This window comes from Gopherus evgoodei, chromosome 7, assembly GCF_007399415.2.
Source record: "Gopherus evgoodei ecotype Sinaloan lineage chromosome 7, rGopEvg1_v1.p, whole genome shotgun sequence".
Classification (NCBI taxonomy): domain Eukaryota; kingdom Metazoa; phylum Chordata; order Testudines; family Testudinidae; genus Gopherus; species Gopherus evgoodei.
In genome coordinates, this window is record NC_044328.1 from 75,553,456 (window position 1) to 75,578,442 (window position 24,987).

At 48.7% G+C, this 24,987-nt stretch overlaps 1 protein-coding gene across 2 annotated transcripts in view; it reads left to right on the forward strand.

Moving 5' to 3' along the window:
* The first annotated feature begins 621 nt into the window (after positions 1 to 621).
* Positions 622 to 24,987, forward strand: part of MYOZ1 (myozenin 1) — a 37,939-nt gene continuing 13,573 nt past the window's right edge. Inside the window, exons 1-3 of one of the 2 annotated variants that reach the window (XM_030570261.1) lie at positions 622 to 799; positions 3,624 to 3,765; positions 7,832 to 8,013. In XM_030570261.1, coding sequence (XP_030426121.1) covers positions 3,690 to 3,765; positions 7,832 to 8,013 — 258 coding nt within the window. In that variant the 5' untranslated portion in view covers positions 622 to 799; positions 3,624 to 3,689. The remainder of the gene's footprint in view (positions 800 to 3,623; positions 3,766 to 7,831; positions 8,014 to 24,987) is intronic. The other variant, XM_030570262.1, reaches the window with a different exon arrangement.

Consider the following 24,987-nt stretch of genomic DNA (forward strand, 5'->3'; position numbering starts at 1 on the left):
GATGGAAGTAATGCAGGGAGGTGACAGCGGTGTAGAGTAGGCAAAGTGATGTGGATGCTGGGAGAAGAGAGGCAGTGACAGGTGAATGTGACATGGACTTGGGGGGACAGGGGGCATGCAATGGGGGAGCTGTGTGGGTGTTGGTGGCAAAGGGAAAGGGACTCAGGCACTGAGGAAAAGTGGAACAGGGAGTGACTTGACCACAGGGGGAAGCAACATGGAGCCGGAGGTGCAAAGACAGGAGGGAAGTGAATGTGGCAGTGACAGGGGCGTGTTGAATGGAAGGAGGTACTAGAGCACACCGAGTGTTGGGATATACAATAGGGGAATAGAGTGGGAGTTATTGTGAGGAGGCCAGGGGTAGCAGAGTGGCAGGAGTTGTGAGGGTTCAGGAGAAAGACATTGACTCACTGGGAGGAAGGGGAATGGGGAGTTCCACAGGCATGGCGCCTGCTTGGTTTCTGACCTGGGACAGAGGGAGCAGCTGAAGGAGTGCTGAAGTGCACTCTTTTCCTTTTCCTCCTCTCCCTTATGCTGGTGCTATCTGAGACCCCTTTGCTTGGTGCCATCTACTATTAATAACCACTGGATGCCTGCTTGAGCAGCCTCCAGGAGTCAAATTCACAGCACTCTGCATCAGCACTTTGTGCTGTGCAGGTCCTGGCTGAGAACGGGTGCCCTAGATCAGCAGGGACTGAGAGCAGAGGGACACGGAGAAAGCAGCCCACCACCATCTCACTGCTGCGGGGCAGGGGCAGAAGGGTTGTATGTTTGTCTGAACCTGGAACAGTGATCAGAGGTGAGTCCCCGTTGCTGCAGAATAGATCCAGAGGACAGGCAGTGCTTGCAAAGGAGCTAGAGATTAGGGACCAGCCTCAAACTGCAGTGGGAACCAGAAAACTAACTTTGAAATGTTTGCAGAAGGGAACAGCAGGTTTGGTGGGAAGTAATTGTGCTGAGGATAGAGCAATCCTGAGGGCAATGTCCTCTTGCAGACTTGGTCCTGTGCCTGGCATGGCTGGAGGAAGGGGAACCAAAATCCTGCCAGCCTCTCTCTTTGTCTGGGGTCATTGAATGCTGCCTGGTCTTGACATAGTGCTAGGATCACTGAATGCTGCAAGGTCTCTATCCTGCCTGGAATCATGCAAAGCTGCAGGCTGTCCCCTCTCCCCAGAATGCTGCAGGTTCCCCTGGCCCTCACTCTGCCTGGGATCAATGACGGATTACAGACCAGTGCAGGCTCCCCCCTCTTCCTCTCTGGGATCAGTGTGTCTTAGGGCACAGCCCCCTAATGGGGACATCCCTCCCCATGTGTTGCAGGGAGTTCACAATTCAGGCAGGGAAAAGTTTTCCCTCCATTTTTTCCACACTTCTGACCTATCAATTGTATCCCCTAGAGAATCCCAGCCCTCACCATGAGTCCTGGCAGCATTGTCCCATCCTGTCAAGCAGTACCCTCCCTCTTTTATATAGCCAAACAGATGGCCAGCTGCTCAGAGGAGAAGGCATGCAGCGTGCTTTATTGGTGCACCGGCTGACACTTGATTTGGGATATACCACGTCTGACACTTTTACAATGTGAACTTCATAGAGATCATACCAAGCCCAACAGAAAATAAACTGTGGAAATCAAGAAGAAAATCTGGCCCAGTAGAATGCATGCTGAACTGACCGGACCTGATCTGGTCTGGCTGAAATAAAAATGGAGACATACTGAAAAATATCTGGAGAACAGAATGTCTCGTTTGCAACTGAGACCTTGCACAGATTGATAGGGTCATTTTTTAAAAAGCAGCTCAATTTAGTGCCTACAGTTCTGTACCCATAATTAAAGGTGCAAAATGGTAGGGACCAATTATGGGATTTAGATGTCTAGCTACTGATTGGTCCTGAAATTTGAAGTTGAAGTCAATGGAGCTATTCCAATTTACACTAGCTGAGGATTTGGCCCCTAAATGGTGTTGTTTGCATAACTGTGAGGGCAAAATTGGAGGCTGGATTGTGGCCCTGTTAAAACTGTGCTCCTTAACTTCAATGCTGGATTGTGAGAGAAAGTCTGGAACGGATCTGCAGAACACTGCTGCTTTCCTCTCGCAGCCTTGCAATGCAGACCTCTCAACCTACCCAGCGACATAGGTGAGAGACAAGGTGTGGAATTAAAGCCCTCAATGAAGGGATGTGTGAAAAGCTAAATAAATAGGACACAAATGCCCTTGACTTCAAAGGATTTGGAGGTTTTCCTCGAAATGGCTCCTGATGGTTACTTGCTTCCGTCATAAGAAGGGTCCAACGGGGTCGTACCAATGGTCCATCTAACCTAGTATCCTCATCCTCACACTGACCACTGCCAGATGGTTCTGGTAATTGCAGATTTAGGAACACCTGGAGCACGGGTTGCATCCCTGACCATCTTGGCTAATAGCCATGGATGGAGCTATCGTTCAGCCCTTCAGGAGTAAACCATCTATAGTTATAAGGCTCTTTCTGCTCAGTTTTTGAGGGGCTGTTCCAACGTTGATAGGATTAGCCCATGTCACACAGTCCAAGCTTGTAGGACATGCAAATGCCCCAAAGTATCTCCTGGGCAGACTATATCATTACAGTCAGATGATGATCTATTACAATCTAATGATATTTGCATAGCGGTGTTAAGTTGTGATGAAATTATCTTACATACAGCAGGACATTCTGGCACAGACTCACAGTAGAATGAGAGAGTTGCAGCCTGGTGTCCATGAGCACTGTGAAACTGTGATGTTGCATGATGGTGGTGTGGTGTGGCAATGTTGTGTTGTAACATGGTGATGTCACCTTTGCAGGGTGTTGACATGTGTCATGACATTAAGCCACCATAAAGCTGACATCAGCACTTCCTGATGAGAGAATTTTGTCCTGGAGGATTAAGTTTGCTGGAAGCTACTCTGTAGATGAGGGATGGGTAGGGTTGCCATCTGTCCAGGTTTTACCCGGACTGTCTGATTTTTGGCTTCTGTGTCCAGGTGCCACTTAGGATTGCCAGGTGCCCGGTTTTCAACTGGAAAGTTCAGTCGAAAAGGAGACCTGGCAACCCTAAATAGCACCCAAACCAAAAGTCCAGTTACTCCAGGGCAGGGGGAGGTGCTGGGTTGTTAACCCACATCGGTCCCTGCTCAGCCTGGGCAGCCTCCTACCTGCAGGCAGGCTCCTTGAGATGATCCAGTGAGCAATGGTGGGGCAGAGGAGAAAGTGACGGGGGCAGAGCCCTTGGGAGGAAGAGACAGAGCAGAAGTCAGGTCTTGGCGGGTAGAGGCAGAGAAGGGACCAGGGCCTGGGGGAAGAGGTGGGGCAGAGCTTCCGGGGAAGATGTGGACATGGGGTGGGACCTTAGGGAAAGAGCTGGAGCAGGGGCATGGCTTTGGGGTAGAGGCGGAGCTGGGGTGTGGCCTTGGGGGTAGAGGTTAAGAAAGGGCAGGGCCTTGGGGGAAGAGGTAGGGTAGGGGGCAAAGTGTGGGGCTTTGGGGGTCTGGTTACCAGTTAGAAAGGTGGCAACCCTAAGGATGGGGGGAATTCAGGTGAGAAACAAAGGGCTATGTACCGTATTATAAAGGAGAGGCAGGAAACTAGTTTCCATTCTCTCACTACAGTTTTCAAGTGTTTCACTCTTCAAACTCCTTGTTTCTCTAAGTTGAAGCAGAGAATCCTTTGTGGTAATGCCCCTTGCAGGAACTCCAGCTCCTATCAAGACGAAAAAGTCCACTAAACTCATTGGGAAACTAACTCGTGAAGGTAAGAAGTATGCACACAACTCCCAGAAATCCCTGGTGGTACATGGCTCACTGTACATTGGAGTGGGCAAACTTTTGGGGCCAAGGGCCACATCTGGGTATGGAAATTGTATGGCAACCCATGAATGCTCTGAAATTGGGATTGGGGTATGGGAGGGGGTGAGGGCTCTGGTGTGGGGCCAGAAATGAGGCGTTCAGGGTGTGAGAGGGGGCTCCAGGCTGGGGCAGGAGGTTGGGGGATGTATGGGGGCAGTGAGGGCTCTGGCTGGGGGGGCAGGCTCTGGGATGGGGCTAGGGATGAGGGGTTTGGGGTGCAGGAGGAGTTTGAAGGGAGGGAGGGGGATCAGGGCTGGGGCAGGGGGGCAGAAGGGGGGCAGAGGTGCAGTCTCCAGGAGGCGCTTACCTCAAGCAGCTCCCAAAAGCAGCAGCATGTCCCCACTCTGGCTCCTACATTGAGGCACAGCCCAGGCGACTCTGTGTGCTGCCCTATCTGCAGATGATGCCCCATCTGCAAGCACCATCCCCTCCAGAGGCACCGCCCCTGCAGCTCCCATTGTCTGCGGTTCCCAGCTGGCTGCCCCGATGCATAGGAGCCAGATGGGAGACATGCCACTGCTTTCAGCAAATGCCTGACCCCACTTCCCGGCTGGAGTGCCAGAGCAGGGCAAGCCCCCAACCCCACTCTCCGGCAGGAGCTTGAGGGCCGGATTAAAATATCTGATGGGTCAGACACTGCCTGCAGGCCATAGTTTGCCCACCCTGGTCTACATACAGCTACACAGACCAGGGTATGTGAGTGGAGCTGGGTGAAACATTTTGACTAAAATCTTGTGAATTTGTGTTGGTGTCACCGAATTGTTAGACTTAAAAAAATAGTTAAAACACTTTATTTCAACATTTTTGAAAAATGTTTTGGATTTTGATTAAAAATGGCTTTTTCTTTAGAAATGTCCTTCAATTTTAAAAATAATATAAAATGTTTTTAAAATGCTTGATATCAAAATGAAATGTTTCATTTTGGCTCAAACAATGTTTTGTTCAACCCGAAATGAATTTCTTTGTCCAATTTGACAAAAATTTGGAAAAATTTCAGTTTTGTATTGACCCCAAATTTGGTTTTTTTGGATTTGCCAGAGAACCAGTCAGTCAGTTATTCACACAGCTCTGTAGGGGAGCCCATCTACAAGACACTGGGGTGCATGAATGTGCTGGGCTGGCTAGTGCTATTACACCTATGGGCAGATGGAGTCACCCCACTCAGTGATTATCAATTCCAAACTATTCCCATTGTTTGTTGTGTCCCATGGTCAGGGCAGGCTCCAGGGGTTTTGCCACCCCAAGCAGCCCCTCCACCGAATTGCCACCGAATACTTGAAAGTGCCGCCCCGCTCCGGAGTGGCTGCCCCAAGCATCTGCTTGATAAGCTGGTGCCTGGAGCCAGCCCCGCCCATGGTTTCCAGCACACGTACTGGTGGCCTCTATTTGGTGCCATGCAGGACTGAATTAGTTATTTGGAGAAGGAGCCAGGTTGGCAGGCAATGGGAAAGGAAAGGTCCTGGAAGCATTAAATACATTTAGAGAAGTCAGGAGGAGAGTCTATAATATACCTATCTATTCTCTGGCAGTAACATCCAAACACGAGGCGCAGTATACATACTGCCAATCGGCAAGGTCTTTCAGATAACATCGCATACCACCATATGTGGTTGGCTAGTGTTGGCTCACAGGGATTTAGTTTTCTAACATTCCCCACACAGGAGTGGTATAAACACAGTGGGCCAAACTTTGTCCTTGGTTACACAGGTGTAAATCCATTGATTACAGGGGGATTACTCCAGATTTACACCAGTATAACTGAGAGCAGAATTTGGCCCTGAATATATATGTCACTGCTCTGGTCCCATTAACTAGCTACGTACCAGCATGGATCCGTCTATCATTACCTCCATCCCTAATTTATTTTCCTTCTTAAACAGCAACCCCTTGATTGTCACTCACTAGTCAATGGACCAAGTTCTCCCAGTGAGATTGCAACTGACAGGAGAATTCAGCCCTATGTGTACTTCCACTGCAGTGCTAGGGACACATTTCCTTCAGCAGCGGATGTTTGTATTGGAGGGGGTGGTTTGTACACCACTGTGATACCCCTTTTACTCTCACTTTAAATGTAGGGATGAGGAGATTTCCAGAGGTGCTGCAAAGCAGTAAAAAGCTAAATGTTATTCCCTTCCCAAATCACCAAGAGGGAACTCAGGAATCTGCTCTGCTCAGGACAGTGGGAATAGGGGCACCTTTATGTAGGTTTTTAGGTTTCCCCCCAAGCCAACCAGAATTGCTAAAACCTTGTCTTCACATCAACAGGCAAATATAACTCCAATATTCTATAGAAAGTCTCTTCCCACTGGGAATAATGCTGTGTGGAACTGGCTAGCTAAAGAGAGGGTTCCTCCAGAGATTTTGCCCATCTGACCAGCTGGGCTGGGGAGGAGAGGGAAACAGTCTCTGCCAACAAGAAGGGCTGTTGTTTCAAACAGGTCAATGCTCACTAGGGAACTTTTAATGTGTAGTAACAGGGTTCACATGGCCACTTAGTAGACCCTAACATTATTCTTGCACGTTTATTGCACTGGAAATATCAGGCCATTTGAATTCCCTGTTTTTGCTGGCATACTCATTGGAGGCTCAGTGGTGCTTGTGGTATCATAAGAGACTGGCAGTAAATGAGAGGGGAAGAGGTTTGTAATCAGAGGGTAGATCCTTGTTTCCAGCTGAGCTGTGTGTAATGTAGGACCTAACATGAAGAGAAAAGGTAGCTATATGCCACCATTATGGCCCTGCCACCCATTCACCATGTTCCAGGAGGTTATTTTTGGCAGACATATATTTAACTCAAAGCTCTAACACACACTTGAGAGAGAAGTTCGCTCTGTGAAAGATTTGGGATCTATGCCACTTCAACCGAAGACTGAGAAAATCCCCCTCCCCTGCACTCTGGTCCGCTCATGAGTTTTCTAGCAAAAACAGGGGAGGCAAATCTTGCTCTTCCTGGTGTTTTTAGGGTAAAAAACAAGCAGCAGCAACAAAAAGATCATACAGAAGCAGAAAAGGGCACAGACCCCCAGGAGCGGCACCAGGATTTTTGGCACCCTAGGCAGGGGTCCTTTCGTGCTCCCGGTCTTTGGGGCACTTCGACGGCGGGTCCCGGAGCGAGTGAAGGACCCGCCGCAGAATTGCTGCCGAAGACCCAGAGCGTGGAAGGACCCGCCACCGCCGAATTGCCGCAGCGGGTGACAAAATGCCGCCCTCCCAAATCCTGGCTCCCTAGGCAACTGCCTAGGTAGCCTAAATGGAATTGCCGGCCCTGCAGACACCCTTCCCCACTTTATAGATTCCCTTTAAGATTCCACCACAGAATTTTAGGAAATGGAAGGAAACATTTCTTCAGTGGCTTTGATGAAGTTTCTGGTGGCCTCACCAGATTTGTGGCTTGAGGGACTGTTAGTCAGGATGATCTCAATGCTAAATAGGTCAGAGGGTCACTGCATTACAACGAATCTCTGTAATTAACTTCAGGGGGGTGTTTTCCATGCACATAGCCAAATTAAACTGCAGCCATTTGCGTGGCTGCCAGTAGGGCTTAATCCAATGGTCGCAAATGTTGTCTTTGCTTGTTGCTTGCCAGTGCTGCTAGGTGAGTGATTTCCAGATGAGCTGACCATAGAGCAGTGGAGTGTAGAAAGGTGACCAGACAGGCCACTGGGGCAGTGTAGGATAGCAATGGGAGGACTGCTTGCAGTGATTCATATACCTCAGAAATGGGATGTGTCCATGCTAATACTGCCCTGATGTAATTCCCACCCATGCAGATGCACTTGGGATGGGAACTAGGGTAAATTCCATTCATGGATATCCAGGGGATTGTGTGTATAGAATAATATTTCCATCAGTGGAACCTTTCTAATGCAGACGAGGCCCTGCTGCTCTGGAGGGCCTGGTGTCTGGGAATAAGGAGGAGGCACCCTGGAACAGAGAGCTTTCTAAGATGCATCTTCTGGTATCTTTTCCAGTCATGCCACAAGAAGGGTCCAAGCTGAACTTGGGGAAGAAGATCAGCATCCCCAGGGATGTGATGCTAGAAGAGCTGTCACTCCTCACCAATAAAGGATCCAAGATGTTCAAACTACGCCAGCTGAGGGTAGAGAAATTCATTTATGAGAATCACCCCGACATCTTCACTGACAGTTCCGTGGTAGGTCAGAACATGCAACCACAAGCCGGTTCCTATACACATGGCAATGCGAGGGAAAGTTGCACATCTCCACTCTCATCACAGGCTAAGGGGATATACCTTGGGTGGGGGAGAGGCCAAGACTGTGAATGAATATACAGACTGAACTTCCTTTTCGCACCAGCATTGGGTTCCTTCAGGGCACTTTTGGGATCCATTAATGGAGCAGTGTTAGGAAAGCTGAATGCTAGGAGAACACTGAGGATCATATGGTTGTGTTGATGTGCCAAAGCTAGAAAAGTGCATGATTATTTACCTGTTATTATAATAACAAAATTTCCCTTCTTGCACTGGGGGCAAATGATTCTTTCAGATTTGAGGTCAGCTCACCTGGCTCTCTTCCATTTTTACTGTAGGATGTGGTATTTTCCCTTCTTGGTGTAGGCCTCAGTTCAGTTTTGAGAGTTGATCCATGAAGTAAAATTGAGATAGAGGCCTCTAGCTGTTGATATTGCACTTACTTTGGTTTGTTTGCTGGGAACCCATTAATAGAACTGTAAAGGAAAGAATGTTTTATTTTTGCTAGTGTCCTGTGCTGGCCTTTACAGTGGATAAAGTCAGGCTTATGCATTTTTTCCTCCCTCTCCCACCTCGGAAAAATTAATTCTGCTTGTTGCTTAACATTAGAATCAGGGTTGGTCTTCCCTGTTTTTGTTGGAAAACCAATTAGAGGATTGGAGTGGGAGCTTTCTCAGCCCTCATACAAAATAACATTGATATTGAACTTTTCAGAGAGAACTTTTCTCTCAGGCGGTTGCCAGAAGTTTGAGTTAAACAAACAGAAGAGATCTCATAATTTTAAATACTGTGACTCATCATCTTCTCTCCTCTTCTGTCTGCTATTTAAGATTCCATCTCTTGGCATGCCATCATCCCACTTTGTCCTCCCATCCAGGGGAATTCAAGACTTCCTATTTCTAATAAAAGAATCAAGCTGAAAAATTTTTCCACAAAAGAAAAGCTCTGAGGACTCTCTCATGATTAAAGCAGCAAATAAGGGATTTTTTTTCCCCTTTGCAGTTCACCTTTAACTTTGGGAAGCCAGGTGTGAAAAAGCCATAAAACAGGCTGGATTGGAGGAGGAAAATCAGGGGTGGCTCTAGGCACCAGCACACCAAGTGTGTGCCTGGGGCAGCAAACTACAGGGGGTGGCTTGTCGGTTGCCATGAGGGAGGCAGTCAGGCTGCCTTTGGTAGCATGCCTGAGGGAGCTCCGCTGGTCCTGCGGCTTCGGTGGCAGGTATGCCAAAGGCGCAGGACCAGGGGACCTCCTGCAGGTGCACCACCAAATCCGCGTTACCAGCGGACCTCCTGCAGGCACGCCACCAAAAGCCTCCTGACTGCCATGCTTGGGACGGCAAAACACAGAGCCTCCCCTGAGGAAAATCCATCAAAATAAAAAAGGGTAGTACTGAGGAGTGGTCTTACTGAGAGCCCAGGGCTGATATTCAGGATATGTGGATTGTATTTCTGGTCCTGTGTCCCCTTGGGCAAGTCTTCATCTCTGATTGTTCATCTGTATAGTTACGGCTATCCTGACCTCCCTCCCAGAACATTGTGCCATTAGTATCAGTGCTTTGAAGTTCTTGGATGGAAGGTGCTGGGGAAGTATGCGGTATTGTTATAAATAGTCAGCAGTGCAGGAAAGATGTTGAGGAAGAGGGTGAAAAGGACACAGTTAAACCGATAGCCTTAAACAGGTTACAGCTGCTTCCAAACCCCTTCTCCACCTGGGGAGCTGAGGCACCTATGGCTCACTTTAGGTTGGAGCAGGGATTGCAGACATGGGAAAAGCTCAGAGATCCTCAAAATATCTGAGGCCCAAGTTCATGTGTCAGCTTCTGAGGCTGTAGTGAGGATCCAGAAACTACATCTTTTATGTGAGTTCAGAAGGTTGTGAGGGTTTATGGGAGAGCTGACTTTGGGGGCATATGAGGCCAAGGCCAGATTTTCAACAGTTGAGGTGTCCAATTTGAGAAATGCAAAGTGAATGAATTGTGGCACTTCAAGCAGCTCAAGTTGGGCACCAAGAAACTGAGGCACTGAAAAGTAGAAGGTATTTTTGGAAATGTGGGTCTCTGAACTTGGCGTTGCCAGAGACTGGGAGAAATGATTCTATCCCAGAGTTGGGAGGAATTTACATTGTTTTTTATTCAGTAAATAGTAAGCTTCGCTCCATAGTGCTCCAGCAATGGATCCCAACCACCTTCTGGACAGACACCCATGTTTTCCCATGGTGAGAAAGGAATCTGGCCAGGATACTCATTCACTATCATGCAATGTCTTCCTGAAGAGGGTGAAATATTTCAGAGTGACACTGGAAGATGCTTTGCCTTGGGGAAGGGTATTTGGGGTTTAAAAAAGTCCTTAGCAAGCCTGGAATTTCCTGCATGGCCTTGCCGTGGTGAACTATGAGGGTAGCAGGTGGATGAAGCATCTCCAAACAGGAGTTGCTGTTTCCTATTTTAAAACCTTATGTGCCTCCTTTTCAGATCTGCTTTTTTCAAAACAGGAACAAATTCCAAGTGTCCATTGTCTTTGGCCTGCAGGGTTCAGTCTGCCCTACTAGCTCCCCCCAGGACTAGACTGACAGGATCAGGAACATAACTTACCATCTGATGGTACTCAGTGAACTATGTGAAATGGGTCAGTTGCACTCAGTACATTGCCTTTATTAGTATGTATTTATTGTATTGTGGTAGTATCTAGGAGCCCCAGTCTTAGACCAGAATCCTATGGTGCTAGATGCTGTACAAATACTTAGTCTTGCCTTGAGTGCAGGGGACTTGACTAGATGCCCTCTTGAGGTCCCTTCCAATTCTATGATTCTGCGAAACACAGAAGAAAAAGATAAACCCTGCCGGAGTTTACCAGCTAAGTATAAGACAGAGAGGGAGCACAAGGAAACAATGAGACAGTACTGGCCAAAATGATAGGCAGTGGTCTCAGCACACCAGCACCCTATCCCTTGTCAAGTTTTTTGTAGGCCTCACAGCAAAGGAGAATTTTGAGCAGGGATTTGGAGGACGACAATGAGGTAGGTTTGACAATGTTTACAGGGAGCACCTACCTCCCAAGTGTGTGGGGCAACAAGGGAGAATGCACAAAAGGTGTTTGAAAATCTGGCAAGTGGGCAATGGAGGTTGGCATCATGGACTGATCAGAAGTGAGTGTCAACAGCTCTATGGCAAATGAGAGATGATAGGCAGGGTGAGGATTTGTCATGAAGGACCTGGAAAAAGTGAAGTAAAGCAACTTATATTTGCTGCAATGGAGATGGAGGAGACAGCACAAGAATGCAAGGAAAGGATTGATGTGCTCAGAGTGACAGGCTAGGAAAGTGATCATAGCAGCAGAATCATGAACAGATATGAGCGGGGCAAGATTGTATTCGTCAGGGCCACAAAGAAGGATGGTGCTGTAGCTGAGACGAGATGATGAGACCCTGGCTGAGAGTTTCAGCTGTGTGGATGGACAGGAAAGGTCACATCTTGGAGATGTGATGCATAAAGAATCAGCAAGATTTAGAGCTAACCTGGAGGTGAGCCCCAGCAGAAGCTGATGCCCAGGTTATGGGCCTGAGTGTCCGGCAGGATGGTAATGATGTCTACAGTATTGGAGAACGGAGGCTGTGGAGAGAGCTTTGGGGAGGGAGAAATTAGGAGCTCTGTTTTAGCCATGTTGAGCTTGGATGGATCTTTAAGAGTTGGCACGGAGTCAGGCTGAAATTTCATCTGGAAAAGAAGGAGACAAGTTTGGAGTGAATAAATGCCCTCATCACAAAATCTATCACCAAAGCTGGCCCTAATTAGCACCTCTGCTGGCAGCCTGAGCAGAGACCAGACATAGGCCAACTGGGCCACAAAGACTGAACTATCTTCCTCCTGGAGCTGGTTTCTTGGGAGCAGGAAAGCAATGTAAGGGCAGCTGCTAGTGCCATCTCTATGCTGTGGACTGATTCTTATCTCCAGGGCTGTCAATACAGCACCCGTCACTTGCACCAAATTCAGAATCTTTTTCTGACCCTACGATTCCCTGTTCCTTGCCATCCCTTCCTTCCTTCATCTCCATTGCATGGAAGGACACAGAAAGAGAACCGCTAACAGGGGGAAATAAGGGAGGGAGCTTGGGGTTTTGTTTAGCAGAGGAGTAAAGCATTTCTACTGCTACTTTAAACTTCTCTCCTCTTACAATTCATGTTAGTGTCCCCTAGATCCTAGAATAAAAGAATTATGGAAGTGGAGAAGTCCAAAACAGAGTAGATGGTTGTATGTGGTAGCAAATAAAATGAGTTTGGTAAGTTCTCAGCCAAGCCAGGAAGATAGAGCTAATGCAACTCCACCTATCTGGTAGCATGTATTTAAAAGCAGTCTTTAGGGCTGAATGGGCAATGACAAGAAATCTCTGAGAGCTGAGGCCAGGGTGGTCTTTTCAGATCAGGGGGAGGGCCCAGTTGTGAAGCACAATGCGGGGAGCAGGGACTGAGGCACTGGATCATCAGTCTGGTTTCCGTTGTGCCTCCAAAAGAGAGCAAACAGTTGGGGCAGGAAGGGAAATGCTGGAACCCGGAGTAGAGGGTGGGCCTGGGTTCCCCCCCAAACCTCCCAACTCCTGTTCAGACACAGGAGGAGTTGATCCAGACTGTGGGGAAGATCACTGAGGTGAGCAAATCTGCCAATAAGCACAGGACCCACCAAGGTAGAGGAGGAACTTTGTCACAACTGGTGTTAGAAGTGGGATATTTGATGTGCACAGAGTGGCAGAAGGAGGGTGATTTAAAAAAAAAATAGGAAGAGGGTTTATTATTTTTTGTAACCACAATGGATGACTTAGTGTGGGCATTGATACTAGCTACAGCGGCCCAGCAGGAGGCTACCCGTGTCCAGGCAGCTGCCCAACAGGAGGCAGTGTGGCTGCAGCAAGAGACTAATCGCCTGCTGATGGACCAGGCTTCTCAAGACCGAGCTATGTTGCGGGAACTGGTAAACCAGGTAAAGACCCTTACAGAGCTGAACTGTGGCCATGATGGGATGCAGATCATACGGGCCAGCCATTGGCTGCAGAAAATGATGCGGGAGGATGATGTAGAGGCATATCTTCTGGCCTTTGAGAGGACAGCCCTACGGGAGGCCTGGCCTCGAGATCAGTGGTCTGGCATCCTTGCCCCATTCCTGTGTGGGGAGGCCCAGAAGGCCTACTATGATCTGCCTGAAGAGGCTGCAGCAGACTACTCCCAGCTGAAAGCAGAGATCCTGGCCAGATCTGGGGTAACGACCGCAGTGCGGGCCCAGCGGTATCACAAGTGGCGGTACCAGGAATAAAAAACCCCGCGGTCCCAATTGTATGACCTCATCCATCTCCCACGAAAGTGGTTGCGAATGGAGTCCTGGAGTCCGGAAGAGATACTAGAGGTTCTGGTCATCGACCGATACATAAGGGGACTTCCGCCAGACCTTCGTGCCTGGGTAAGCCAGAACGAACCCTCCACCTATGATGAGGTTGTTGCACTGGTAGAGAGATGAAGGACAGCGAGGGAGCTGACCCGACCAGTTAAGGAAGAGGCACCCTGGATTAAACTAGCAGCACCAAGCCCTAGAGAACGGGTGACTGGGCAATCAGGAGATCACAGGTGGAATAAGAGAGGGACTGAAGGCCCACCAGAAGCCACAAAGAGTAAGAGCACTGAGGGAGAAGAGGATCGTGATATTAGACTGCCCAAACCAGAGACAGGGGAATGCCTAGGGCCCCATACAGATGTTATGCCTGCGGGGAGGGGGGACATATAGCTGCACAGTGTTCCAGTGCGGAGGAGCCTATGCAGTGTAACCTGGGGAAATGGACAGACCCATGCTCCCTAATCCACCTTGTGGGGGTCTCACTAACCCCACATATGTACACGAGACCAGTAAAGCTAAATGGGTTAGAGACCATGGCACTGGTTGATTCGGGGAGTGCTATCATGCTTGTCTCGGGGAAGCTTGTGAAGTGTAGTCAGCTGCTACGGGCTAAGCGTACAGGGATAACATGTGTCCATGGGACAGTTGGTTATTACCCCACCATCCCAGTAAAAATTGAGATTCAGGGGAACACTACTGAGGTAGCAGCAGGTGTAGTCCCTTAACTCCCATACCCGATGCTCATAGGGAGGGACTTCCCAGGGTTTGGAGACTTACTGCCAGTAGAAGGATTGGAGAAAGAAGGGAACCCTGAAGTTAGTGAGGCATCCACAGTAGACTGTCAACCCCCAGTCTTCTCTGAAATATCCCCAGATTTATTTTCCATACCCAGACAGGGCAGAAAGTTGAAAAGGGAAAGGAGGGCAGCTAAGGCCTTGGGAACCCGAATATTGACTCAAAGCCAGAGGGTTGCTCTCGTAGGTAGACGGACCCGAGCAGCTGAAAAGGAGGCCACCCAGGAGGGAGAAGCACCTGAGTCTGACCCCAACCCTAACGCTTCTGATCCAGTAGAGGCAACAGAGACAGAGCCCCTAGATCTTGGGCAGATTAGCCCCGGGAGAGGAAATTTTGGATGAGATCAGGCTGAAGATCCAAGGTACGACAACATTAGGAAGGAGGTGACTGAAATAGATGGGGTCCCCGTGGAAGGGAAAACCCAGGAACCAGAACCCTACTTCATAATGAAGAAGAATCTCTTATACCGGGTTGCACCAGTACAGGGGCAGAAGGTACAGCAGATCCTAGTACCTCAAAAACACCAGAACACTGTATTAAGTCTTGCTCATGGTCATCTTTTTGGGAGGCATTTGGGGGTAGAGAAGACCCTGGCATGAATCCTACAATGGTTCTTCTGGCCCAGAGTACATGAAGAAGTGTGGAGGTACTGTGCATCCTGCCCAGAGTGTCAGCTGCACAGTCCCTGTCCCCACCTGAGGGCACCTTTAGTATCCCTTCCCATCATAGAGGTCCCCTTTGAGCGAATAGCCATGGACCTAGTGGGACCCCTGGAGAAGACGGCTCGGGGCCACCAATATATACTTGTTGTTTTGGACTATGCTACTCGCTACCCAGAAGCTGTTCCCCTGCGGAACACAGCCTCTAAAACGATAGCCAAAGAGCTGGTGGGGATCTTTGCCTGAGTGGGGCTACCAAAGGAGATATTAACAGACCAAGGAACCCCATTTATGTCAAAGCTAATGAAGGACCTCTGTACACTGCTTCATATACATACCCTGTGAACTTCAGTCTACCATCCGCAGACTGATGGGTTGGTAGAAAGGTTTAACCAAACCCTCAAGGCTATGATAGAGAAGGTGGTAGGTCAGGACGGGAAGGATTGGGACACCCTACTACCCTATCTTATGTTCGCTATCCAGGAGGTACCTCAGGCCTTAACTGGTATTTCCCCCTTCGAGTTATTATATGGGCATCACCCCCATGGCATACTAGATATTGCCAAAGAGATCTGGGAAGATGAATCCAATGAGGGGAGAAATATAATAGAACATGTAATACAGATGAGAGATCGGATAGCCCAGGTCACCCCTATTGTACGGGAACATTTGGAAAAGGCACAAGAGGCCCAGAGAACCCAATACAATCACCGGGCAAAAGTCTGACAGTTCCAACCAGGGGATCGGGTGATGATGTTGGTACCCACGGCAGAAAGCAAGCTTCTGGCCCAATGGCAGGGGCCCTATGAGGTGGCTGAACACGTGGGGGAAGTAATCTACAAGGTATGGCAGCCAGGACGCTGAAAACAAGAACAGATTTATCACATCAACCTTCTGAAACCCTGGCATGCACAAGAGGCATGCATAACTGTCCAAAAAAGACCTAACCCAGGAAAACAAGCCTTCCAAACACGTGAGAGTGTCTCCCGATTTAACAGCAGACCAGAAGAATGAAGTGTCTGAGATGATCTTCTGGAACCAAGATGTGTTCTCGACAAAACCGGGTCGAACAACAGAGGCATATCACCACATCATCACGAACCCGGGGGCCAGAATAATAATGAGGCCCTATCGGGTACCAGCGGCCAAAAGGGAGGAAATAAAAGCAGAAGTAAAAAAAATGCTGGAGTTGGGGATCATCGAAGAATCCCACAGTCAGTGGTCCAGCCCAATTGTGCTGGTGCCCAAACCTGACGGCACCACAAGGTTTTGCAACAACTTCCGGCAACTAAACGAAGTATCCCTGTTCGATGCATACCCCATACCTCGCATAGATGAGCTAGTGGACCATCTGGGTTATGCCCAGTACTTAACTACCCTAGACTTGACAAAGGGGTACTGGCAGATTCCCCTTGCGGAAGACGCAAAGGAAAAGACTGCGTTCTCTACACCAGAGGGTCTTTTCCAATATACTGTCCTCCCTTTTGGACTACATGGGGCCCCAGCTACTTTCCAGCGCCTCATGGACAAGCTATTACGCCCGCATACCAGTTATGCTGTTGCCTGCTTGGACGATGTGGTCATTCATATCCCAGACTGGGAAACCCATCTAGAGAAGGTGGAGGCACTCCTTGATACTTTCAGGCAAGCTGGCCTTACAGCAAACCCTGCCAAGTGCGCTGTGGGGTTTACGGAGGCCAAATATCTTGGCTACATTGTGGGAAAAGGTCTGGTAAAACCCCAAGTGAACAAGTTGGAAGCCATCCAAAATTGGCCCCGACCACATCGCAAGAAACAAGTCCAGGCATTCGTAGGTGTAGTGGGATATTACCGACTATTTATCCCCCACTTTGCCACAAGGGCAAGCCCCCTGACAGACCTAGTAAAAGCCTGGGACCTGATCTGGTAAGATGGTCTGACACAGCAGAGGAAGCATTCACAGACCTAAGGACTGCCCTCTGCAGTAACCCTGTACTGATAGCCCCTGATTTCACCAAGGAATTTATCTTGCAGCCAAATGCATCCGAAGTAGGGTTGGGGGCCGTTCTATCACAGATGGTTGGGGAGGAGGAACACCCGATCCTCTACCTCAGTAGGAAACTCCTTCCGAGGGAACAAAAATATGCAGTGGTGGAGAGAGAGTGCCTCGCCGTAAAATGGGCCATGGAAGCATTGCACTACTACTTGCTCAGGCGCAGATTTGTCCTCGTGACCGACCATGCCCCTCTTCAATGGATGCAGCAGAACAAGGAGAAGAACACAAGAGTGACCAGGTGGTTCTTATCCCTCCAACCTTTCCAGTTCCGTGTGCAACACAGAGCAGGGAGCCATCACGGTAATGCTGATGGCTTGTCTCGTGTGCACTGTCTGGCATCCCAAGCTGCCCAACCCCTTGGTGTTGAGCAGGGGGGAAGGATATGTGACAGATCCAAACCAGTAGGGTACAGGAGTCTGGTAGAGGGCAAATATACTGGTCACTAGATGAGTAGTTTTCTGTTCCGAGTGACCAGAGCAGGGGCTGCACTAGAGTAATCAGGAACCTGCTAGAACCAATTAAGGGAGACAGGCTGATTAGAACACCTGCAGCCAATCAAACCAGGCTAATCAGGGCACCATTGGTTTAAAAAGGAGCTCACTCCAGTCAGGCAAGGGGGAGCCAGAGGAGAGGAAGTGTGTGTGAGGAGCTGGGAGCAAAAAGTGCAAGGAGCTGAGAGTGAGAGGGTGTGCTGCTGGAGGACTAAGGAGTACAGGCGTTATCAGATACCAGGAGGAAGGTCCTGTGGTGAGGATAAAAAAAGGTGTTTGGAGGAGGCCATGGGGAAGTAGCCCAGGGAGTTGTAGCTGTCATGCAGCTGTTACAGGAGGTACTATAGACAGCTGCAATCCACAGGGCCCTGGGCTGGAACCCGGAGTAGAGGGCGGGCCCGGGTTCCCCCCAAACCTCCCCACTCCTGATCAGACACAGGAGAAGCTGACTGAGACTGTGGGGAAGATCACTGAGGTGAGCAAATCTGCCAATAAGCGCAGGACCCACCAAGGTAAAGGAGGAACTTTGTCACAGTATCTAAAGAAAGGAGGATGGAGATAAATAGAGATAAGAGTATTTGTTAAACAGCAACAATATCTTTATATCTTGAAGGCCTGCTCTGCACTGAGCATCAAAGCCTTTGAGCAGAGGTTGGGGAATGACCATCATTGGAGATACTAAAATCTGAGACTTGATACCCATCTGTCAGAAATATTCATCTCAGTACAGGTGCATGTTCTGGGATGAAACTGGTCAAGGAAAGTTAGCCCTGCCCTGATGGAGCAGGGTTGAATTAGAAGATCTGCTAGACATCTCTTCCACCCCAAACGAGTCTATGAATGACTGTGGAGACTGATAACCCTCTTGCTCCAGGAGAGGTGACATATGCAGGGGGGGATGAAACCACAGTCTCCCCTAAGCAGCTTTGGGGTCTGCTACAAGATGGCTTTTTATATGAAGTGGGTCCAGCTCCCCTGTGTCAGGACTGGTGCAGCCCAGATTGGGCTGATTAATAGGCCAGGGTGGCATCTGGGGCTAATAAATGAGAGGAGAACTGTGAGAATGGAAGAGGGCTTTGGAGGAGTTCTTTGGGGAAAGCTGAAAGCAGGAGAGCAGTGGAGGGGCTAAACCTGCTGAGCTGAAGAGCCAATGCCAGCAGGCTGAAAAGAGTTGAGGCCAGGGGCATAGCTATATTTGAGTTGCAAGGTGTAATTTCCAGCTCAGGGAGCTCTGATCAAGCTAGTGCACTAAAAATAGCATGTAGCCACAGTGGCACAAATGGTGGGAGGAGCTATCCCCGAGTGCCTACCTATCTCAGACAGAGTGTACTTGCCACACTAGCCCCCCATGCAGCTGGGGCTACACTCTGTCAGTGAATTAACTCAGTTATAGTTAGCACAGGCATGTCTCTGTGAGCTGGGAATTATCTGTCAGAATGACGTAGGAGAGTGTCTGGCAAAACACAAGAGGCCAGAGTGGGTAACCTCAGCCACCCTTCTCTGGCCCTGGTAGCCAAGATAATCTGTGTCTCCAGCAGTGCAACACACAAACCATTATTCACAGCACTGCCCTCGGGAACAACCCTTTTGTAACCAGCCAGCTTCTACAAGCTACCCTACCCACACAAATCCACCCTCCTCTCCAGCCCTGCAGTATTACACTGGTGTGCGTAATCCATGCCATGTGAACAGCTCTATAACAACAAAACTAGGGGAAAAAGCCAGTGATACTCAGTTGGTTGCTTGGCTGATTGTGTCTCCTGTGGCCACCTATGATTTTGTTCCTCTCCTGCAAGGCTCAGGACAAGGCTGGAGTCCATATTCCCCACCCACAGGACCATGCTGCCTCCCATGGGAGAGTGCAGTTATTTTAATAAATTAGCATGAGATACCTGACTATCTGGGACTATCACCCCCCTCTCTCCTCATACAAGCACATGGCAAAACTCAGCCTTGGTGTAAAGGTGCAGCTCCAATGGAGGATTAGCGGAAACTTCCCTGCACTCTCTGTCTCTCAGAAAAAGTGTGTGCTTGCTCACTTACTCCCTCTTGCTGTTCCATGCCTGTCTGTTTGAACTTTAAATCCCCCTGGCCCAGAATAAAGGAACATACAGCTGGCTGCTCCAGTAACTTCAGAAGTGTTATTAACAACACAGACATCAAGTATTTGGGAACCTCTTCATCAGGGAGGTGGAAATAGAAACACATTTGGTGCTCCCAATCATTCCTTTTAGGGCACAGCAAGGCACCATCACAGAGCTCACAGTGTCCCTTGCCAGGCACTCCATCTGTAACATCAGGGCCTTGAGATGCTCAGATGGGTGGATCATTTTTCACCAACTGTTTCTCCTGAGGCACATATAGCAGTGCTGGAGGATTAGGAATGGATCCTGGACAGGTGCTCAGCAGCTTACAGGATTAGACTCTTGGACAGAAAAAGGTTTCACAGACATACAAGTTCTGGTTGTTTAAGAGAGGCACAGGCCACAAGATTCATAGAGTGACCAGACAGCAAGTGTGAAAAATCAGGACGGGGGGGGGGGGGTCATAGGAACCTATATAAGAAAAAGACCCCCAAATCAGGACTGTCCCTATAAAAACAGGACATCCAGTCACCTTAGCCTCTCTAGGGTCCAAGCACAAGCAGCAGTTGCTTTCTGATTAGAATATTTTGTAATGAATTCAGGGCTGCTGGATGGACAGCCCTGGAGACTGAAGGCCTCCATCCCACAGTCCAGTGCCGAGCAGGCAGATGCAGAACAAACTTCCCTCCACCTCCTAGGGCAGTCTGTGTTACCCATTCGCTCCTTTGCCTCTTTGCCATAACTGCCAACAAGGGGGCCAATTAATACTGATCCTGGCGGTGCTTTTTGTGATGTGGACTTGAACTGGGCTCACTAAACTCCTTTCATGCTGGTCCCCTAGCATATAGCTACACGGCAGCCTTCCAGCCCAGGCAGACAGACATGTGTTAGCTCCACGTTAGCTAACATGCTAAATGTAGCAGTGCAGACAACACGGCATGAGCTAGCCACTCAAGTGCAGACCCAGGGGCCTGAGCTGGCTGGGAGTCAGGCAGGTAGCCAATGCTGCAATGTCCACATTGCTATGTTACTATACTTGCTCAAGCAGAGCTAGCCAGCTCTGTCTACCTGGACTGGGAGGCAAGTTCAAGCTGTAGTGTAGATGCACCCCAAATGGCCTCCAGGTGGTAGCAGCTTTTGGCTTACATTCAAGCTGGTAACGTACAGGTGAAAGGTTAGCCACCCAGCCCCTGAGACAGCCTACTGGTAGCCACATTTCCCTTTAAACACCTTTACCTCTGGCATCTAACAAGCAACAGAGACACAGCTTCCCCCTCCCAACTTTAACCAGGTACAGTCTCCTGTCTGGGACTCTCCTTCAGGGGCTGCTGTCTGTTATAGAAAACATTAGGCTGAGACTAGCTTTCTTCACCTGTTGCACAAGGAGGGATGAATGACACAAGATATACCAGGACACTAGGCCCACTCTGGATGCAGGAACTAGAAGGGTTCTGCAAGAACAATTCTCTTTTCTATATGACCTTTCCCATGAGCAGGTCTCCCTCTGGAGTAGCTGGCCCACCAGCAGTTTTGGTGGAAAGGAGAGAGAACTTTTTAAGTGATAGATGCAGTGCCATGTGTTAACGCTTTGAGACGACCTCCCCCCAACATCCCAAAACACCCCTTTATTTCAGTCTGCCTTTATACGGCTGTGCAGTTCTCCATGTACACCTCTACCCCGATATAACGCTGTCCTCTGCAGCCAAAAAATCTTACTGCATTATAGGTGAAACCGCATTATATCAAACTTGATTTGATCTGCCGGAGTACGCAGCCCTGCTCCCCAGGAGCGCTGCTTTACTGCATTATATCCGAATTCGTGTTATATCGGGTAGCGTTATATCGGGGTAGAGGTGTATCTCCAAACAGACACAGTCTCACCATCCTCTGTGTACAGCCCCAGGTAGAAGAGATGAAACCTCCATGATCACAGATCTCTCTATCCCCAGTGTTTTCTGACATTCAGGGGAACCTAATCCTCCCTGTTCCTAAAATGGGAAGCCCATTCATGTGGGGATAGGAGAGATGTTCCCAAAGGGTGCCAGTGGCACCAGCTTCATTTGTTTAGCTTGCTGATGGCTGGAGGCCTGGGCTGCAGCTTGGATGACCTGCTGTAAAGCTCTGGACAATGTCACTGAGGCATGGAGTGGAGGGTTGATAATGCCACACTGAGCCTTGTGGGGTTTTCACTTCTTCTCATCTATTTTTAGCTGAATGAACAGCTGGCCTTGAAAGCCTGTTACAGCCTGGAAAGCTTCTCTTTGCTAAACTGCACTAGGTATAAGAGACATGAAGAATCCCTAAGCCTTTAAAGAATCATGGGATTCACATTGCCACTTGGCTCCATCAGGGGAATTTATGCGGCAGTATAGCATGATGAATGCATCTTTGGTTCATCTTCATCTGACTTGCTCCATTATTGCTTCATGTGCCTATAACCTACCCCCAAATCCAAGTGCAAAGAACATATGTGATACATGTACATGGGTAGTATTACATGTTTTATATGCGATACCTGTGTCTGTGTACAGACTGTAATAGTCCAAAGGAGCCACTTTCTTTTAGCTCATATGTGTCAAGATATAATCCCACATATATTCAATATGTAAAATATTGAATGTACATGGTACTGCCATATATGTCACTTAAATTTTTATTCCACATAGGTATTTGCTGAAATCACACTGAGGGAATATGGGGTACTGCCATGTCTGGCACCACACCCTTCCCCTTCTGGGGGTTCCACCCCACAATGGGCCATGTGCCCTTTTCCCGAAAAAAAGTCAAAGGGCATTAAATGTGCTTGGCGCTTTGCAAAATCAAGCCATATTAGGTGGAACAGAACCTGCTTTTAGGTTATATGAGACTATGTTTGCTAGCCCTTGCTAGGGAGGGCAGAGGATCTCAACAGCAAAGCCAGCTTTTTCTTTTAGACAAATGCAAGTTTCTTCCTCACCATGCTGGCTGGCTAGAGCTGGTTTGCTAATATCCACTAGGCTTATAATAAAAACTTTCATTCCCTTACTTTCCTCTTGCATATGCAGTGGGTCTCATGGAAGCCTTGAGTGTTCTCACAAGCTGCCATGCCTCCAGGTTTTCACAACCTTCACAGAATCATAGAAATGTAGGACTGGAAGGGGACCTTGCTCCTCCTTGTGGCTCATCTGGGGAATCTGCTCTGCCACTTTGTCAGATGCCCCTTCCTGTGGTTACTCAGTCCATCATTCCACTCACTCACTCCATGGCAGCACTTTCCACTTCATAGCTTAGCCCTCCAACTAAGTCACATTAATCTTCTCCCCCTCTTCTGGGGTATCACAAGTCCTTTGAGACAAACTGTCTCAGGCACTCCATTCCCCAGTGCCTGGTCTCTGCCACTCACAGTGGCTAGGAGGGGAGCCTGGGCCCATCCTCTACATGGAGTTCCAGTCTGAGGACCTTCAACCTAGCAGCTCGGGGCTTTTACTCTCCCAGCCCTTATTGCTCCTTCCCTGGACTGCTTCCTAGACTCTCTTTGCAGCTTCCTGCTCTTCCTACTTGTATCGGGGAATGCCACTGCAGGTTTCCTCCCACAGCCTCCAACTTCCTTTCTTTATAGAGTCTGTCCAGCTCCTGCCCCCAACCAGACTTCATCAGCAGTTAGGCCCTAGCACTTCCTAGGTTTTCTCCAGGTGCAGCCTAAGGTTAATTGGCCTCATTTATCCTTCTGGCCTTGTGTGGGGTGGCCACTCCATCACAGACTTCGAGAAGTCATCAAATCCAGCCCTCTGCACTGAAGCAGGACCAAGTAAACCTAGACCATCCCTGACTGGTATCTTAAACACCTCCAGTGATGGTGATTCCACAACCTCCCTTGGAAGCCTATTCCAGTATTTAACTATCCTTATTGTTAGAAAGTTTTTCCTAATGTCTAAGCTAAATGTCCCTTGCTGCAGATTAAGCACATTGCTTCTTATCCTACATTCAGTCCACATGGTGAACAATTTGATCACTGTCCCCTTAATAACCACTCATCATATTTGAAGACTGTTATCAGTTCCCCTTTCAGTCTTATTTTCTCAAGACTAAGCCTGCCCAGTTTTTTAAGCCTTTTCTCAGACATCAGGTTTCCTAAACCTTTGATCATTTTTGTTGTTCTCCTCTGGAATCTCTCCAGTTTGTCCACATCTTTCCTAAAGTGTGGCACTCAGCATTGGACACAGCACTCTGCCTGAGGCCTCACCAGTGCTGAGTAGAGCGGGACAATTACTTCCTGTGTCTTACATGCAACACTCCTGTTAATACACCCCAGAATGATATTAGCCTTTTTTTGCAACTGCTTCACATTATTGATTGATATTCAATTTGTGATCCACTATAATCCCGAGATCCCTTTCAGCAGTATCACCACCTACACAGTTTTCATTTTGTAGCTGTGTATTTGATATTTCCTTCCTAAGTGAAATACTTTGCACTTGTCTTTATTGATTTTCATCCTATTTATTTCAACCAATTCTCTAATTTTTCAAGATTGTGTTGAATTCTAATCCTGTCCTCCAAAGTGCTGCAACCCCTCCCAGCTTGGTGTCATCTGCAAATTTTATAAGCAGACTCTCCACTACATTATCCAAGTCATTAATAAAAATATTGACTAGTACCAGAGCCAGGACTGACCCCTGTGGGGCACCACTAGTTACACACTCCCAGTTTAACAATGAACCATTGCTAACTACTCTTTGAGTATAGTCTTTCAATCAGTATTGCACTCACCCTAGAGCCATTTCATCTAGTCTGCACTGATAGTCATGTGGGACTGTCAAAAGCCTTACTAAAATGAAGATATATCACACCCATTGCTTCCTGCTCTTCACTAGGCTAGTCACCCTGTTAAAGACAAGCCATATAAAGCTGCCTGTAAAGAAGAACCAATGCACCGGTGGCCAAAGGAGCAGTTTCATGTTGTCACAAGTCCTGGTATCCCAGCATACTTAGTGGGCAATAGACTCAGCTCTCATTTACCTTACCTTACCATGCTAGTACATTCCTGCCATGAAGCACTCCCTACTATTCCAGCCCCGTCCACCTCAGCTTAGTCAGTGCACCTCATTTCTGACCTATATCTCCTTGTGACAGTTTATGCCCCTAGGGGCAGGGCAGCATGGCCTAGCTGCCAGCATCTATAGTGCCGCCCTCAGGTGGAGGGCAGCATGGCCTAGCAGGCAGCATCTATAGGCCCCACCCTCAGGGCAGCATGGCCTAGCAGTCAGCGTATATGAGAGTGGGGCACTCCCCAAGGGGTATGGTGGCCTCGGGGGGGGGTCCCAGGCCTTCTCAACTCCAAAAGGCCCAACCCAGGCCCTAACAGTGGCATAGCAACTTGCCACTGACTCAGTGGGGGGATCCTACTGAAAAACACTGAGGTTTCCCAGGTGGGAGGTACCACTCCATCACCCTCCCTGGGTCACTTCCTACCAGTGTCTGCGTTGGGGTGTCCCAT